Source organism: Sesamum indicum, linkage group LG4 (assembly GCF_000512975.1).
Source record: "Sesamum indicum cultivar Zhongzhi No. 13 linkage group LG4, S_indicum_v1.0, whole genome shotgun sequence".
NCBI lineage: Eukaryota > Viridiplantae > Streptophyta > Magnoliopsida > Lamiales > Pedaliaceae > Sesamum > Sesamum indicum.
This window is the reverse complement of record NC_026148.1, coordinates 3,589,995-3,607,874: the sequence shown is the minus strand read 5'-3', so window position 1 is coordinate 3,607,874 and position 17,880 is coordinate 3,589,995. Positions and strand designations below refer to the sequence as shown.

The following is a 17,880-nucleotide window of genomic DNA, read 5'->3' as shown; positions in this document are numbered from 1 at the left end:
TAATTTTTGAATTTGTATTGTCAATACACCTCACTTATACTCTTTGGAGTTCAAATTATTTGCATTCCATATGGGCAGACAGAAAAAGGAGATAACAATAAAAACCTAGGTAGAGTAGTACTATGATGTAAAAATGAAAATGATGGAACTAAAATATCATGTAGGCACATTATAACTAGATGCTATACAACTTTTGATCTATGACAGATCAGAGTCCAATCATCCCTTCTTATTGCAATTTGCATTACTGAAATTGTGGGTTCGAAAACCTATAAATGTCAGTATATAACTTACTTTTATTAATAATTATTTTAATAAATATAATATCTAATTATAATTAATTATCATAATTAAAAATAAATAATCACAGTAAAATAATAATTAATCATGGCCATATAATAATTGTTGGTCATATTTTTTGCAAGCCATGCTAAATCATTTTGTGATTGTGGATAACCTAAATTTTTGTATTGATTTTATTTAATCATGACTGATAATAATTATTTACTATAGGTTTTAATCCATAGCATTTAAAATGTAGGCAATCGTAATTTTTTTCTAAGAGTGTTTTATTTTTTTCTTTAGTTTGAATATATTACTTAATTTAAACATATCGATGTATTGAATTAATATTTGAATTTAAATATATTAAATGATGTAGCGGTAATAAATCCAATCTAAAAAAACATAAATATCTATAGGAACCCAAAATTCGAGGTGGATTATTAATGAAGTAATAATTTCTTATACGGTTTGTATAAATGGTTTGTAATTCGATTGGTGTCCCATTGTTTAAGGAATTCTCCGCTCTCGTTTTATATGAGCCTCACGAATTTGTTTTGAAAAGGCGCCTCGCTAACAGAGGAAGGTCTTGGAACTTATAAGCCACTCATGTTCCTCGTCTGCAACTAATGAGGGATGCCTGACTACATCAATATCATAAAAATAATAATAATAATATAATAATAATAATTATTATTATTATTATTATTAGGGATAATTACACTCCCCACCCCTGATATTTGGTTTAATTACACGTAGATCCCTTATGGTTTGGAAAATTATATCTCGTACCTCTAAGGTTTGCTTTTGTCTAACAAATAAGTCCCCTCATTGATCAAAATTCATTGAATTTGCTGACATTTAACAAAAAACAATTAAATGAAAATTAATATTTACCCTCGATTGACTTATTGCAAGTGAAACAATTTTTTTCGAACTCAACTATCCTTATAACGATGAAGATATACCTCCTCACATATATTAACGTGTGAAGACGTATGAAGATAATTTGATCATTAAAAGATGTCTTTGACATGCAATAAATAATAGGTTTAATATAAACAAATATTTTTTAAATAAATCTAGACTCGTATACTATTTTAGGCGAGCATTAGCTACAAAATGTAAAATGAATAGATATACCGACTAAAATTACCCTTGAAAAGCTGTATAGGGATAAAATTATTCTAAATTAGGTTAAAAGACTAAAATTAAGCAATTATAAAAGTTACCGAACTAAAATTAAAACGAATAAATGTAAAAGATTAAAATTAATAGCACGCAAAACTTAAAGGACTAACTAAAATCATTTTTCCATAATTTTTGTATTAGATAGTTATGTACTTGAATTTATGATGGTCCTCCTTCTCTAAAAGGGAAGTTTAAAGTAGAGTGGAGCATTAATTATAATGGAACAAATTAATTAATTAATTTATTAATTATTTGCGCATGCACTTCGCTATTTGTGTCTGTTCGAATAATTATCGGTCAGGCGAGCATTCACTGTTATTTTGAAAATTTTAATTTCTTACTATTTTGTCATGGATGAAAATGATTTATTTATATTTTTTTCAAATTAATGCGTAATTAATACAAGTACAATAAGGTAGTTTAATTGAAATGTTAGGGCAATAGTGGACTATAACACAGTGTCGTGCAATATGGATGATTAGGCAGCTCTTTACTATAGATGTAAGAATTATTGGAGATGATGTAGGGTTTTTACCTTATTGTTTATGGCTTTATATATGTAACATTAATTATTCTATAACTGCAAATAATCATAAGTTTTCATCCTATTTATTCAATTTTTGGTTTAATTTGTGGTTTGAGGAGTTTATATGATGTTGGATCTTATTTTAAAAATAATTTTTTAAAGTGTTTGAATAAAATAAGATGTTTAAATTAAGCAAAATTTCACTTTTAGTCCAGTGACTATAGGTGTGTTACACTATTCGTCCTTTATCTTTTGAATAAACTCACATTTAATCCTGTAATTTAGATATTTTTGATACATTTAGTCCTGTAAATATTGATTAAATAAATTTAGTCATGTATGTATTTTACTAAAACATATTTAGTCATTATGTTTAAGAAGTGTAACACTTTGAGTCCTATTGTGTCGGCGAGTGAGATATGTAACGGGAGGAACTGCGCGTGTTTTCACATGTTACTTAATAAAAAATGAAAACACAATCAGATATTCATTTCCCCCAAACCCCCAATTAAAGCCTGCCCTAATTTCTCCCTTACATTGTCCCTAAACCGCGCTCTAATTTCCCAAATCCCCCAAACATTACGAACAAAAACACAAAAAAGATTCCAGACTTAGTAAATTAGAAAGCTTGAGATTGCGAAGTAGAGATAAAAACGCATGGTCCAGACCTGAATACGGTGAGTATTTTTTAATAAAAATCTCTTTTGCAAAGCCTTGATAAAAAATGCAAAGCCTCTGAATTTTTGAATAAAAGATGTTGATTAATGTGTGTTTATGTACTTTTTTGCATTATTTTATGAATGGAGTGCATGATTAGTTAATGATTTTTTGTCATCTTGTTGTTATTTTATTTATGTTTAATAATCCCAATGGTAAGCAAATTAGAATATGGTAATTGTTTACTGTAGATTAGTGCTAAGTTTTTTTTTCCTTTCATGAACAAAATATAATGTGCCTTATTGTCACTGTTAAGTTTCACCATGAGGGTGAATTCTGCAATGTGCCTTCTCCAAAATATATTGGAGGAGATGTGACCATATTTGATTATATTAATATAAATTACATTTGCCTCAGTTGCTTAGATGAGTTGATTCATGAAGTAGAGTTGTTGCGAAACAAAGAGTATTTTAGGTTGGATGATAATGGTTTCAAATTAATAGAATCTGTAGATGAGTTGGTTAGCATGTGTATTCAAGATGAACTGAGCAAGGAAATCAATATATATGTACAGGTGACTGGGAGTGGTAGTAAAGTTGAACCTGTGGATGGGAAAGGGAAAGGGGCAGTTGTAGTTTCTGAGGAATAGGTGACAATAACTTGAAAATTTTGATGAATTCATAGGCTGTGAGTCTGACAATCATGTATCAGGGATTGAGGATGAGGATATTAACTTAATTGAGAATGATACAAGAGTTGATATTGAGAGGGAGTGATATGGGGGAAGATTGACTTATTGGGTAGTGAGGATGACTCGGAATCAGTTTTAGGCTCTGATTATGAACAAGAAAGCTCTGATAAAGAACATAACTCTGTTTTCATTGCCAAATGTGTTGCTGAAGATTGTGGCTGGAGAATACATGCTTTAAAGAAGGGAAATGAGTGTTCTTTTGTTATAAGAGAGTATCATGTGAAAAATAAAAATATTAACACCACCCAACTTCCAAAGAAACATGAAGAACACTTTAGATGTAATCCTAAAAGGAATGTGAAAGGTTTCAAAAATGATGTGAGAGATATCAGATGTCAAGTGTCTAAAACACAAGCCTATAGAGCAAAAAAGAAAGCATTGAAAAAGATTGATGGTTCTGCAAATGAATAATATTCAAAATTATTGGACTATGCTGAGGAATTAAGAAGGTCAAATCCTGGATCAACTATATTAGTAGGCACAGTTGATGATGGGGCTGGTGGTAGAAAATTCGAAAAAAATGTACATTTGCTTTAAAGTTTTGAAAGATGGGTTTTTAGCTAGCTTTAGACCACTAATAGGAGTGGATGGCTGTCACCTAAAGGGACCTCAGTGTGGGATTATGTTGACTGCAGTGGGTGTGGACCCCAATAACAACCTCTATGCAATTGCATATGTTGTTGTTATGTAGTGGGTGGTGGATGCAAAAGCTGGGGTTACAGACCAGGCTACAAATCAACCAAATGCTGCAAAAAAAAAAATGACTGTGAGCACTTCATTTTTCTTTATATACAGTCTGTTATTTTCAGTATGTTATTAGCCTCCAAATTAATTATAGACCTTGCTTCTAAATAGGTCAAAAGGAAGAAGACACAGCCACAACAAGCCACTGGAGGATCGGTTGCTGAAGCTGAAAATGGAGGATCCGTTATTGAAGCTGAATTGGAGTTAGTTGCTGAAGCTGAACTAGAGGTACAAATAATTTGCATAATTAATCTGTTTCTAATGCAAATAATCTATTATCTCAACCAATTTGTTTGTTTTTATATCCTAAACAACAATGACACCAAATTTGCCAAATTCACCAGCACATAAGCAACTATTACCAAGACTATCAGGATTAAAGGTACCACGAGGCTCAAAAGACAGGGGCAAACATCCAATAACAACAAATTTTAGCGAACAACTACCTCTAAGTCAGGAGTCCGGCACAACTGCAAGACCAAAAGTGCTAATGAAAGGAGGAAATAAATATATGACTATCAAATCTAAAAGATGTGTTGAAAAGTGGTGGAAATTGAAAACAGAAGAAGGTTGGAAGCAAAAAGGATTGCTTCATTAGTTAGATGTAGCATGACAAAATGTTTGTTTTTGGCACTTGTAAAGTTGATCAGTATTTTGTCTGTTTTTGGTGAACACATGATATGACTAGCACTTTGTTGATCAATTTTTTGAACAAATTGTATTGACTAGCACTTTGAATGAATTGTTTAATTTTTGAACGAATTGTATTGGCTTGCACTTTTAACGAATTGATCAATTTTTTGAACAAATTGGATTGACTAGCACTTTGGACAACTTTTGTATTGTTCCAATACTTTGAAGGAATTGTTGAATGATGCTTGATCAATTTAACATAAATTGTTCCTGCATGGAACAAGTGATACATTACAGGTACATCAAGTTCTATAAGTTTTACAACCATGATATATCCATATAGGATCATTCTCAAAAAAATTACAATGTTCTTCCTCATGCCACTATAATCTATATAAAAGTTAACAAGATATTGTTAACATCATCCAAACTACATTGTTCTTCCTCTCCAACTTAGCAATTACACCTTCTTGACGTCTGTGTTCCTTCTCCAATCGACAAATAATAGCATCTTTAACTTTCATTTTCTGATACAATTCAACAATTTGAGTACCTTTATCATCGTTCATTCTTTTCAATTCTACGATCTCAACATCTTTCACATTACTCTTTCGCAACAATCCAGGAATTATGACTTTTGACCATGGACACATTAGGGGATCTTCCCACCAAAAGAAGTTGCATCCTCTATTGTTTCACTACATGAAAAGAAAATATTTGGCAGATTTTAATTTAATAAAAAAACTTAATGATATAAACACCAACATAAATTATATAAACAAAATCATTAGCTAGCCCCGTAACTTTCACATGAGTGAAACCTCCGTCCTGGATTATCATTTGTCTAAGATGTTCTTAACTGAGCAGGTATGCCACAGTTGCAATTGAAGAAAGCATTTGAAGAATTCTCGGATATTTTCGAAAGCTTACCAATTATCAAACAAAAACCTCAATAAAATTATGTCAATCTGAATATTCTTGCATAATTTGTGCATTTTCGGACATAGAATTGGAGGGGATTTCAATAAGAGAGTTAGGGGGGAATTTGGGAGAAAAATTAGGGTTTGTGAGTAGAAATTTAAAATTCTGGAAGAAAATTAGGGTTTCGGATGTTGAGGATGTGTGTATTTTTCTTGTAAGAAATAATATTAAGTAGGTGAAAACCCCACAGAGCTGTGTGTGCGTTTCACTATACTATTTTTCCGACCACCATTTCTTTTTTTTTTTCGGGAACAGCAGGACTAAAAGTGTCACACTTTTTAAACATACATGACTAAATGTTTTTAGTAAAACACATACAAGACTAAATTTGTCTTGTCAATAGTTATAGGACTGTAAATGTGTCAAAAATATCTAAATTATAGGACTAAATGTGTTCATTCAAAAGATAAAGAACGAATAGTGTAACACAACTATAGTTACAGGACTAAAAGTGAAATTTCGCCTTAAAACTTATAAGATGTGAAAACATCTTATAAGTGTTAGGGTGTTTGGCATAATAAGGTCTTTTATCGGTAAAATGACTAAAATGGGCATGATACCATTAGAATCAAAGAAATTGTTATTTCTTGATATATTTTGCTTTAAAAAAAATCTTAAAACGCTTTTATAAATAGTATACATTAGTTTAATTCTAAATAAAAATTTAATAGATAAATTTGTTATAATAACACAAAAAATGAAGAATTAATACCTAAACTTTTGAATAAAAATAATATATATGTATATTCATACTAGTCGAATATTAATATAGATATATAATTGATATATTCTTTGTTAATACAATGATTATTTCTAGTCGTATAATTTATAATATTTTGAATTTATATTTTTCAATAATTATAATATCAATACCAATCTTATTTTTATTTAACTATAATAATTTATTATTAAATAATTAATATTTTCTCTTTTTCAAATGTTAGAAAAATTAAATAGTAAAATAATTTTATGTAACTTATAAGATCTTATAAAAAGAATTAGGAAGGTCAACTTTTTCTAAATAACTTATAAGATCCAAAACATCTTATTTTGAAATCTTATAAGCTCTTTTAGAAAAAAATTACCAAATACTTTATTGGGGCTTATAAGCTCTCTAACATCTTATAAGATGTTTTGAGTAGTTTATATGCTTCGCTAAACACCCTCTTGGTCTATATGAAAGATTGAGGGTTATTGGCGCATTATACGAATTCTGGTTAGCATGAAAATGTCTAAATTAAGTTTGAATGTTTATAAGAATATTAAAAGTTGATATAAGTACATTTCCACCAGCTTATCTTGATGTAGATTTCTAAACGCTCTTTGGTCATTTTTTCTCTTAAAAAATTGACTTTCTCTCATGATCGTTGACACTATTTAATAAGAATGTATGTCTCATAAGATTTTAGTTTTATTAATTATAGTAAAATAATTGTATATATTTTTTAAGAACGTCGAATGCTTATAAGTTATTTAGCAAAATATGTATTTATATACCCATAAAGCCCATTGCAAGTTCAATGATTTCAATCAACTCGTCCTAGGAGTTGGGTCTGGAAGGAGCCCTGGAGTAAGCTCACCGGCCCATTGCAAGCCTAAGGTTCTTGATCGACTCCGCCAAGGAGTCAAGCCCAGGCCTAAATGCGTTGCCGACTTGCGTGGCAACTAACCTGCTTGCAGCGAGCTTGACAGACAGGTGGCGAGAGCCACCTTAAGCTAACTCGGCCAAAAGAATTACCTACTACCAGATAGGATGTCCAGGGATCTAGAGAGCTCTAATGTAAGAGTCTATTCAACCCATCTGCTGGGAAAGCGAGATAACCTTATCTGTAGAGGTTCAATCCTATCATTGAGGAAAAACACCTATTCGAAAAGACTGATTTCTAAGGAAAAAAGGAATTTAGTTGAGGATAGGAGTAAACCCCCCTCCCCCTCCCAGCCCAGTTGGAGACGAACTCTTCCCAACAATTAGAAGAATCAGCTATAAATAATGCTTCATCATTTCACTATGGAGGGTAACTAGCACTCGTACACAAGAAGTCTTATTACACAATCATTTTTGCTTTTATTTTACCATGCATTATTTTTTTTTAAATTTTTGTAATTATTTTTTCATGATTGTCTACTAATTTAAATATCAAAGTGATAATGTGCTTTTTACAGGTCTGCGTCCTGGAATAATCTAGTCCCAAAGATTTCGAGTTGGACTTATTGAAATGAACGACCTTTTGCTCCCGATCAAACATATATTATATATTTATAAGTTAATTATTTAAATAAGCTATAAAATGTACTTTAATTTATGTATTATTTATAATAATTGTGATGTCCCACGTTCTTTTTTATTCTATTTTGTATTACAAAAGTCTTAGATGATATGATGAGACATGTTGAAATGCAAAATTTGAGAATAAACATATCTCACAAGATCTCCACTAATGTTCAATCAATTGACAAAGTCAGATTACAATTTTGAAAATTAAAAAAAAAAGGAAAAAGATTACGCTTTTTGACAATATTGATTAAGGCCGTATTGTTGTTTGCTAAAAACGTTGTTGGTTTGGTGTCTGAAAACTGAACACATTCATCCACAAGCCCAATGACTAAATGGGCTAATGGGCTTTAAAAATATTTCAATTTTTAATTTCAAAATAACAATTTTGAGGTGTTTAGTATTCAATTTCTGTTTTTGAAGCTACTAAAAAAGTTTTTACGAGAGTTTTTGAAGAGCATTTTTAATTTTCAGCTCCAAAAAAATATTTTTGAGGTGTTTTTATTATAAATTTTTATTTTGAAACTGTTAAAAACATTACTTTTAAGTTTAAAGCTAGAAGCAATACGGGATGTTTCGAGTTGCTTTAGTTTTTTTATAAATAAATTCAATTTTTTTAACTATTTTACCTTCATTATAATAATCTTACTTTAAATTTACCCTTTTTAATTTATTTTTAAAATTATACATCTAAAATTAATTTTAAATATTTCAAATAATTTGAATAATTTAATCACTAATAAAATACATGTCCTCGCATATTTAATATTTTAGAAGTTTTATATTTTATTTTCTATATTATCTGTTATTATCTATATATCATAGAAAATCTGATCCGGCTCGTTTACGTGCGATCTATTAACGATCACGATCTTACTACGTCACCTCTCTAAATATGATATATCTAAAGATAAAACAAGACGAGTTAAGTTAGTCGGGTTCGTCCATGCTTAAGTTAGTTTGAGGTCGAAGGAAAATGGTGCAATCTAAGTTTGCGAGTAAAATGAGAAATGAAGATACCTCCTTCTGCCGTGGCTTGGAGTATTTATAGGACTTACATGAGTCCCACCACTGGACGGGTGTCATCTTCTGGACTGTTCCTACGATGACTAAGCCTCATAATTTGCTGCCACCTATCCGGGTTGGTATATGGGTCGGATCCGAGTACTCGAACTCGGCTATCATGTCCATGACCCAACGCGACCAGCGACCTGCTAAGCGACATTTAGAATCTTGCCCCCAAAAGGAAAGATTTTACTTGCTCTTAATAAAGATCTTCCTTCCATGTTCAAAATTGTATTTTAACAACATAATTTTCCCACTTCTTCCAAGTATAAGGTCGTGATCGTTAATCTAGATCGCACGTAAATGAGCAGGATCAGATAAAAAATATAAATTAAGTTGCTATGATTAATTAATAAAAAATACAGTTTTTTGACAAATGCAAGTTTATTTATTATGTATGAACAATAATTATATTACTTAGTTGGAGCATTATTGAATTAAATGTTCAAATTTTTTAATTAGTATTCAATATTTTAATAAATTAAATATGAAATATACTAATAAAATAAAATATATTATTTACGAGAAAAAATAATTTATTATTTACAAAAGACAAGTGTAAATATTAAGCAAAAGTACCATCTTTTAACACATGGAGATAAAAACAATCTTTTTTAATTAGTTAAGCTTTATTTTAGAAGTATTTTTCCCCCGACACTACTCATTTAGCTTTAATCTGATTTTCACTTTTTGTCGACAAATATTACCAACTTTTAATTCTGCTACAACTTCTATTTTTTTCAACAAAAAAACATCCATCTAAAAGCAGAAGTTTTTGCAAATACTCCCTCTAGAAGCACCTTCGAGAATCTAAAACTATACTTTTTTTAAAATAAAATACGATAAATTTAAAATTTGAGATAGAATTCCATACATGAAACTTTATTTTGAATTTAGACGTTTCCTATGTAATGCATTATACTTTTTATTTATGTAGATCACCTTTACTTTGAGTTATTAGTTGGGATATTCTCTTAATCATCTTTAATTTTTCATTTACTTTATTTTGAATTGGCCTGGTATTAGTAGCTGACGCTCGCTACTGTAGCTCATTAGGCTGGATTGGGATTTTAAAGTAATCCTATCACGCCAAGAGGTCTTATAATTTTAAATTAAGAATTTATGTCAATTAATAATGATTATTATAATATATTTACTTTTTCCCAACAAATTACATAATGATATTTGCATTATGTTTGAAAAATTAGGGGTAAAAATGCACACCTATTTCGGTATTTGAATGGGCCGGGCGGAATTGGGCCCGACCCATTAAGTTGATGAAGGTGAGCGGTGGTACCTTGTGCTCTAGAAATTGTACTTAATTGAGAGAAGAACACTACTACAGACTACACTAACACCGCTGAAAAACAATCAGGCGCGAAAGTCAACAAATGATGTGCAGTAGTGAAAGGGTCTCGATTGCCATTGCGATTGCATGCATGAGCTTTCTCTCCGGCGCTATCAGTGGTGCAATTGCTACAGTTCCTGAATTGGGATCCTCTCGTGTAGTCTTTCAGGTGCAATCGTCTGTCTTGCTTTTTGTGTGTGTGTGTGTGGGTGGGGGATGGTGTGAGAAATCTGTGAAATTCTGTGGGTAAAGATTGTACTTATTCAGGGATATTCGTGTTATTACGAATTGGCATGTGGAAATGGATGTGGTAAGTTGAAAGATTTGTTCTTTACTGTGAGTAGACTTGTTTGTAACTAAATATTTGATTACTTTGTTGGTTCTATTTTCCATGCATGTATGGGTAAAACTGTGAGGTTTTCTGTTAGGAAAATCTAGGGCTTTTGTGGATTAGAAGATTTGTGATTTTTATTAACCCATTTATCTGGTTGATGAACTGATAAAAATGCTGAAATTATAAGGCAACAGCCAATTGGAAGCAAATGATGTGCTTAGTTCGATTTTTTGTTGTGATTTTGTAGGAATTTGGATGAGCGGAGGGGGGAAGGGGGTAAAGATGTGTATTTCATGCTTGTGAACTGTTGGGATTTGAATATTTTCTGTGCCAATGAGACTGTTGAGATGCCTTGACTATCACTCTTTAAATTGGAGAAAAAAGGTGGACTTTGACTTCCAACATGGAGTTTGGATGTAGAATTTAGGTGAGAGAGCTCAATTCTTCAAGTGGATTCCTTGTTCTCTCAAGTGGTAGTGGTACATTGGTTCTTGATTCTTGCCTCTTTTTTCTTTTTATTCTAATTTTCTTTTATCTTTATATGTGGGTTGTGGGGTTTTATAACAAAAAAAAAAACTTTTCATGAGACTCTGGTGATTGGTGATTGAATTAGAAAGGTGATGTGTGTTAGTTTTATGAGATTTTTTTTCTGAATGGAATGGTTTGTTTGAAGTGCAGACAAATTATGGGGACATTGAGTTTGGTTTCTATCCTAGCGTTGCACCAAAGACCGTTGCACACATTTTCAAGCTTGTTCGGTTGGGATGCTATAACACCAACCATTTCTTCCGGGTATCAATGGTCAACTACAATACGTGAAGATTTTTGTTGTGATTGTGGGTGAACAATTTTTGTGGATTCTGCAGGTAGATAAGGGGTTTGTTGCTCAGGTGGCTGATGTTACTGGAGGAAGAACTGCTCCAATGAATGAGGTCCAGAGGTTGGAAGCTGAGAAAACTATTGTTGGTGAATTCAGTGACGTCAAACACGTCAGAGGTATTCTTTCTATGGGAAGGTAATACTGTTTTCCTCTGATACTTATTCCGCTGATTGGATTTTCATACCCTCTTTCTTCCAAGTTTAAGTATACTATAACTATTGTGAACTTCCACTTGATTTTCTTTCAATTCCTCTCGTAGTTCATGTAGGAGCAGAAACCAGTTTGCTATTTTTGGAAGTCTTCATAGAATATGAATTGTTTAGTTGCAGAACTGGTGCCATACTTGCGTAAATTTTTCATGTTCACTCAGTATACCTTCACACTATAACCATCTACAGTATGGTTTGTTTTATTCATTGTCTCATTAGATGTGCAATCATTTCAAAAGCATGCATGCTATTGTTACAGAAATACAGTGAATTCTGAAGTTAGCAGTCGATCTGTTTTACACCATCATTTTCTTCAGCAAGAAGTCTTATAAGATGTGATACAATGCTAGGATGCAATGTATAAATACCATTTGACTGAAGTTTTAAGCAGTTGAACCAGAAAAATATGTTCCTGGAGTAATTGAAAAGACAAATATGCTTTTATATTTATCAGTTTGTTATCCTCCTCTTGCCAGTATAATGTAAACATATATATACTTGTATGCATGTCAATTTAGTGAAGTCTACCCTTTTTCGTTACAGATATTCTGACCCAGACAGTGCCCAGTCCTCATTCTCAATACTCCTTGGAGATGCCCCTCACCTTGATGGCCAGGTTATGCTGGACAAGTTTACAATGGCCATGAACCCATTTCTCTCTGGATTTCTTTTTAAGTAGTTTCGTTCAAAGTATCATAAACATTAACTGTTTCTTCTGGGATCTATTTCAGTATGCAATATTTGGTAAAGTCACTAAGGGTGATGAAACATTGAGAAAACTCGAGCAAGTTCCTACCCGGACAGAAGGAATATTTGTAATGGTATATCTCATCATCATCATTATCTTGGGTCCTGTGTGTGTGTGACAACATATATATATATATATATATATATATTTAGCCATTTTATTGTGATTAAGATAATATATATGCGTTGATTGAAATGGTAATAGAGAAACTTTTCCTTGTCCTGCGTGTGTGTGACAACATTATATATATAGCCATTTTATTGTGATTAAGATAATATATGCCTTGATTGAAATGGAAATAGAGAAACTTCTCCTTGTCCTGTGTGTGTGACAACATTTATATATATATATATATATATATATATATATAGCCATTTTATTGTGATTAAGATAATATATGTCTTGATTGAAATGGAAATAGGAAAGTTTCTCTAGTTTGTACCAGTAGGCAACATATGTTGCAATTTCTTGTTTTGATACTGGTAACTTCCTGCCTAATGTAACTAGCCTGTTGGTATTGTTTTATATATTAAATACATGATATAAGGAATATAGCAGTGAGACAGGTTACAAGTAAAGCACCCATTATGCCCTCAATGTTTTGGCCTGTAACCCCAGGTCAGAGCGGTACAAGATATGTTCTGCCTCCTCTCTGAGCAGCCTACCAACTGAAGAATAGATTTTCAGTCATACTGTAAAGAGACATACTCTTTGTTTAGACTTTTCTAGCATTATGCTTGTATTAACAGCTTAGGCTACTGTCTGAAATGCTTCTTTGTAGTAGCTTATGACCATGTTACTTGTTCTTTATAAATGTTCCATTCAATTATTCCCAGAAGTGCTCACTCGAGTTTGTGGCAAGTTCTGAAGAGAAAAGACAGTCTTAGTGCCAAGTAATATCACTTCGATAGCTGAGTTGTAATGATCAAATATTGATCCCATTGGTGATGTTTTATGTCCGTAAAACTAATGTTTTCCCTCTTTCCTTTTCCAGCCAACTGAGCGGATCACTATTTTATCCACATACTATTATGGTAAGTCTAATCATTTAGTACCCATGGATATATTGTTTCGCTCATTCTTTTATTCTTGTACTCCCTTTAGCTCTTCCTGCCCTCCTCCAACCCAAGTAGTTTGCTTATTTGATTTTGCAGTTTGTAGCCATCCTACTAGTCTTTTTCACCATTGAATTAATATGTTTTGTTTAAATTCTCCTTCAATCAGTTTCATCAATAATCTTAATCAGAATTTTACAAATAGATAATTATTTAGTCAAACCTGCCTTTATCATTCTTTAAACTTTATGTAGTTTATTAGTTAATTTTATGAAAATACAATTACTCAAAGTATAAAGTTTGATTTGCTTTAGATACTGAAGTGGAAACTTGTGAGGAAGACCGGTTGATATTGAAGAGGAGGCTTGCTGCATCTGCTGTTGAAATTGAAAAACAGGTAAAAGCTTGCAGTATGTCATACATGTCCTCAAGAAAATCAAATGTTTGCTCGTAAACAAACACTTCTCCATGGATATTGCAGAGAATGAAATGTTTTCCGTAACCTAGCAAGAGCCTAAGGCCAAGATGAACGCGTTGCTTTGCAGTAGGTAATTTTCTTCTTCTGTGTGAATATTATGCTGTGTTTAAATTTTTGGAGAAGTAGTAGATATACACATTTTACTCCCAATTTGATGTTTGGAAAAACAAAGTAATTATATGGAAACAGTGTACAACTCGAGAAGTTTGACCAATCTCCACTTTTTGATGGTTTTACCTTCTTACAATGTCTGAACCTGAACTTGTCCATGCAAACCTTAACGTTGAAGCTTTGACTGAAAAATCCCATATGCAGCACATGATGGGAAGACATGCAACAAAACTTGGTTATCCATTTCTCAATGTGACACTTTTGGATCTTGAAATCATGGCTCCGTTGTGAAATTATAAAATTTTCTCTGTTTTTCCCCTGAATTTCTCTGTTGGCCTGTCGCCAGATTCTTGTATACATGTCTCTGCTATTATAGCCTAAAATGACATGAACACTAGTGCATGACCATGAATGGCACTCCAAACTGAATATTAATGGAAACTCGTTTTCTTTATACCGTTGTGCTTAATATGTAACCCACAGTAGCCAAACTCTATTCTTCTAAAAGAGGCATAAGGTTAAATCATGGTAAAAGTGTGAATCTCATAAGTGGTTGTTCCTATTGTGAAAAGACATTTTTTCTCTTATTAAGGTACACTTTTAAAAAAAAATTAGTTATAAAGAACAAAACTATCAAAAAGGAAACTATTTAGTAGCCTTAATAGCTCTAAACTAATCTAAACTTTAAATATATATAAAAATATTTATGGAACAAAAAGATTATAAAAATAACAGAAGAGAAATTGTAATGATGTATAATTAATATTACAAACTAAGAAAAAAGTAACTTTATACTAACATATTATAAACTAAATATCTATTGTATAATCAAATTATCATATTAAGTAAGCTAACATATTTGGAGAATCAACTTAGTAACAAGAAAATAATAAATAGAAAAGGAGTGAATTATGTTGAAAACAGAAATAAAAATCTGATAAATAAATAAACCAAGGAGAAATATATTTTTTTAGTATAAATTTAGAAAAGTAAAATAAGTATTAAGAATAAAAATCTACAAATAAAATCACTAGTTTAATTAAGTTGAAATTTCTCATAAAGTTCAATTATTCAGTGGTTCTCTTACTATTTGATTTTTTTTAATATTAGATAATCTTATATGCTCATTATTATTGTTACGTCTATGAAAATTACTATTTACACTAATAGCATAAAATAAGAATAATAATAAATACGACAAAAAAAAAATTTAGTTGTAAAATCAAACTATTAATAAATAGATAATACCAATTAGACTCATAAGAATAAGATAAAGAATCAAACTAAAATATGAAATAAAATATTGAAATGTAAAGGCAAAAAATAACATTTTATGCACATAATATTTTACAGTTAGACGTTACTGAAGATTTAGTATTTAAAAGTTTATAGTGAAATATAATTAGCACAATTATAGGACCCTACGATAGAAATTCTGATACTAGGATATGTTCAATTAGATTAAACTTTTATTAACAACAGTTAATAAATAATTAATTTAAAGTCCTTTAATGGAAATAAATTTTCAAAAAAAATACATTGAAGATATAGTAGGAAAAGAAAAAATATAACCGATAGAGATAATATAAAAAAAATAAATAAAACAACACTCAAAGAAAATAGAAAATAGACATAAAAAAACCTACAAATAAAAAATATTCAATTTTAATAAGTTGTAATTTCTTATGAAGAAATCCAAAAAGGAACTTTGACTAATTACTTTATTTTGATATTGGATTTTTTATGTATTATTATTTTTACTTTCAAATTAATTGGTTTGAATATAGGATCATGAAATATAATAATTAGTGAATACGAAATGAAGATTTTTAATTCTAGGATTAAATATTTTATTTTATAGTATCAATTAAATTTAGAAACTAAATTACAAATAATACAATTAAATGATACTCATTAATTAAAACAAGTATTATTAATTTGTTTGAAAACATAATTGTGTATACTAGTGATTCAATATAGAAATATACAAAAATTCTGAACTAAATATTTACCTCCAAATATATGTTCTTGCACGTGCATCGCACATGATACTTTCTAATCATATATCAATATCTAGAAGAAACAGAGGATTTCAGAAAGACAAGTTATGGCAACTGATATTTCACTGTTCAATTGATTGCCTTATAAGATCTCATAACCCACTGCACGCTTCTTGTTCACTTCTCACTTTTTCCTCCATGTCAGTGGATGTAAAAGCTTTTAAAAACATTGCACTTCCATCAATCTCTGGAATAATTTTTTGGGTTAATTATATTTTGCCATTCGAACTATAAATGTTTTTGCACTCTGACATCTAAACTTTTTTTTATATCAATTTACCATTTCAACTTTACGATATTTTGCACTTTGCCATTTATAACTATTTCTCAACCAATTTGTTTGTAAAAAAAAAATCATATGCAGTGCACATGTCATACTTAAAGGTTATATGATGTGATATTTTTCACATATGCATAGCATGTGGTGTTTTTCTGGCAGAAGAATCAACAAAAGACGATCATATATGGTAAAGTGCAAATTTCGCAAAGTTGAGATTGTAAGTTGGTACAAAAAAAAGTTTTGATGGCAAGTGTAGAAACAAGCATAGTTCGGATGGCAAAATGTAATTTACCCTAATTTTTTTCTTAAATTCTTGTTGAGTTAAGATTCATTAATTAACTACTGGCAAGATGGTTGAGTTTGGTATTATCAGAAGTAGATTCAGCAGGGGCAAGTCCTCAGCAAAATACACAGTGCTGATAAATGTTTTCATTGGTGATGTGATATTATTGTCGACTGATTTCTTTTACATACCTTTCAAATAATTTGTTTGTTATCAATTAATTATGTTGAAACATGTGTTTATGTATCACAATCCTTTGTTCCCAAAAGATGCAGCAAAATGCTGTGCAACTTGCTCTGATTTGTATCAATCTTGTTAAATGTAGACCCAAACCTAAGACCTATTACAACCTTAATGCTTCTACAGACACCTATTTATGTAAAGACCACTAGGACCTTGCTGCTAGTGATTGCTCTGGCATAATTTGTTATCTACCTCCTGTATAATTGTGGGCTCAATGCAGAGGTCTGGGACCATAGAAATGCATCTGTAGACCAAACGGCTTATGGATTGTTTATTTTGAAATGGGCCTCTAGGAAAATATAATAATGATTGGAAATCAATACCAAAGGCGCCAATCTTGGTATTCTCCTGTTGAATAATTAATGTCTGCTTGTACTATGCATCATCACAAGAATAATAACATGAATGTCATGTCTGCAATAGAATTTTTGAGTACCTTGCACATTAAGCAGCAATCAACGTTTGGACTTGAAGTTCAAGAAAGTAAACGTAATTTGGTTGGAAAAATGAGATTGCTGTAGTTTCCGCTTTGTTGTTCCATATGGGCAATTTCTATTCACCATTCTTCTCTTTCTTAATAAAAGATCACATGAATTTATGCAGTCAGAAAACGTTTCTGCGTCAGACGCTGCAGGGGAAACACACCACATGGTTGAAGATGATATAGCTGACTATATGGTTTTGAGTTGCCATTGTGTGTTTTAGGTGTAGGTGTGTGTGTGTGTGTCTGTGGTGGTTGGGTTTTGTGG

The 17,880-nt window shown here is 31.1% G+C and overlaps 1 protein-coding gene and 1 long non-coding RNA gene across 5 annotated transcripts; both read left to right on the top strand.

Moving 5' to 3' along the window:
- Positions 2,495-4,913, top strand: LOC105159945. 2 transcript variants are annotated; one of them, XR_847647.2, is made up of 4 exons: positions 2,495-2,676; positions 4,043-4,173; positions 4,263-4,379; positions 4,496-4,913. It is a non-coding gene; the product is annotated as an uncharacterized LOC105159945 (long non-coding RNA). The 2 variants fall into 2 exon arrangements; XR_847648.2 differs by having other exon boundaries at positions 4,012-4,173.
- Positions 10,445-17,874, top strand: LOC105159944 (peptidyl-prolyl cis-trans isomerase CYP23). 3 transcript variants are annotated; one of them, XM_011077178.2, is made up of 9 exons: positions 10,445-10,619; positions 11,463-11,576; positions 11,675-11,799; positions 12,417-12,489; positions 12,605-12,694; positions 13,616-13,655; positions 13,991-14,073; positions 14,158-14,224; positions 17,735-17,874. In XM_011077178.2, the coding sequence occupies exons 1-8, from the start codon at positions 10,494-10,496 to the stop codon at positions 14,176-14,178; spliced, it is 672 nt and encodes a 223-aa protein (XP_011075480.1). In that variant the 5' UTR covers positions 10,445-10,493; the 3' UTR covers positions 14,179-14,224; positions 17,735-17,874. The 3 variants fall into 3 exon arrangements, with proteins under 3 accessions (XP_011075480.1, XP_011075479.1, XP_011075477.1); XM_011077177.2 differs by having other exon boundaries at positions 11,651-11,799; positions 14,158-14,220; XM_011077175.2 differs by having other exon boundaries at positions 11,651-11,799.

What these genes read in the sequence shown, in the direction of transcription:
- LOC105159944 (XM_011077177.2), top strand. Translation starts at nt 10,494, where the DNA reads ATGATGTGCAGTAGTGAAAGGGTCTCGATTGCCATTGCGATTGCATGC. An exon ending in CCTCTCGTGTAGTCTTTCAG is followed by an intron (nt 10,620 to 11,462) that starts GTGCAATCGTCT and finishes TTTGAAGTGCAG; the next exon opens with ACAAATTATGGGGACATTGA. An exon ending in CAGAAGGAATATTTGTAATG is followed by an intron (nt 12,695 to 13,615) that starts GTATATCTCATC and finishes TTCCTTTTCCAG; the next exon opens with CCAACTGAGCGGATCACTAT.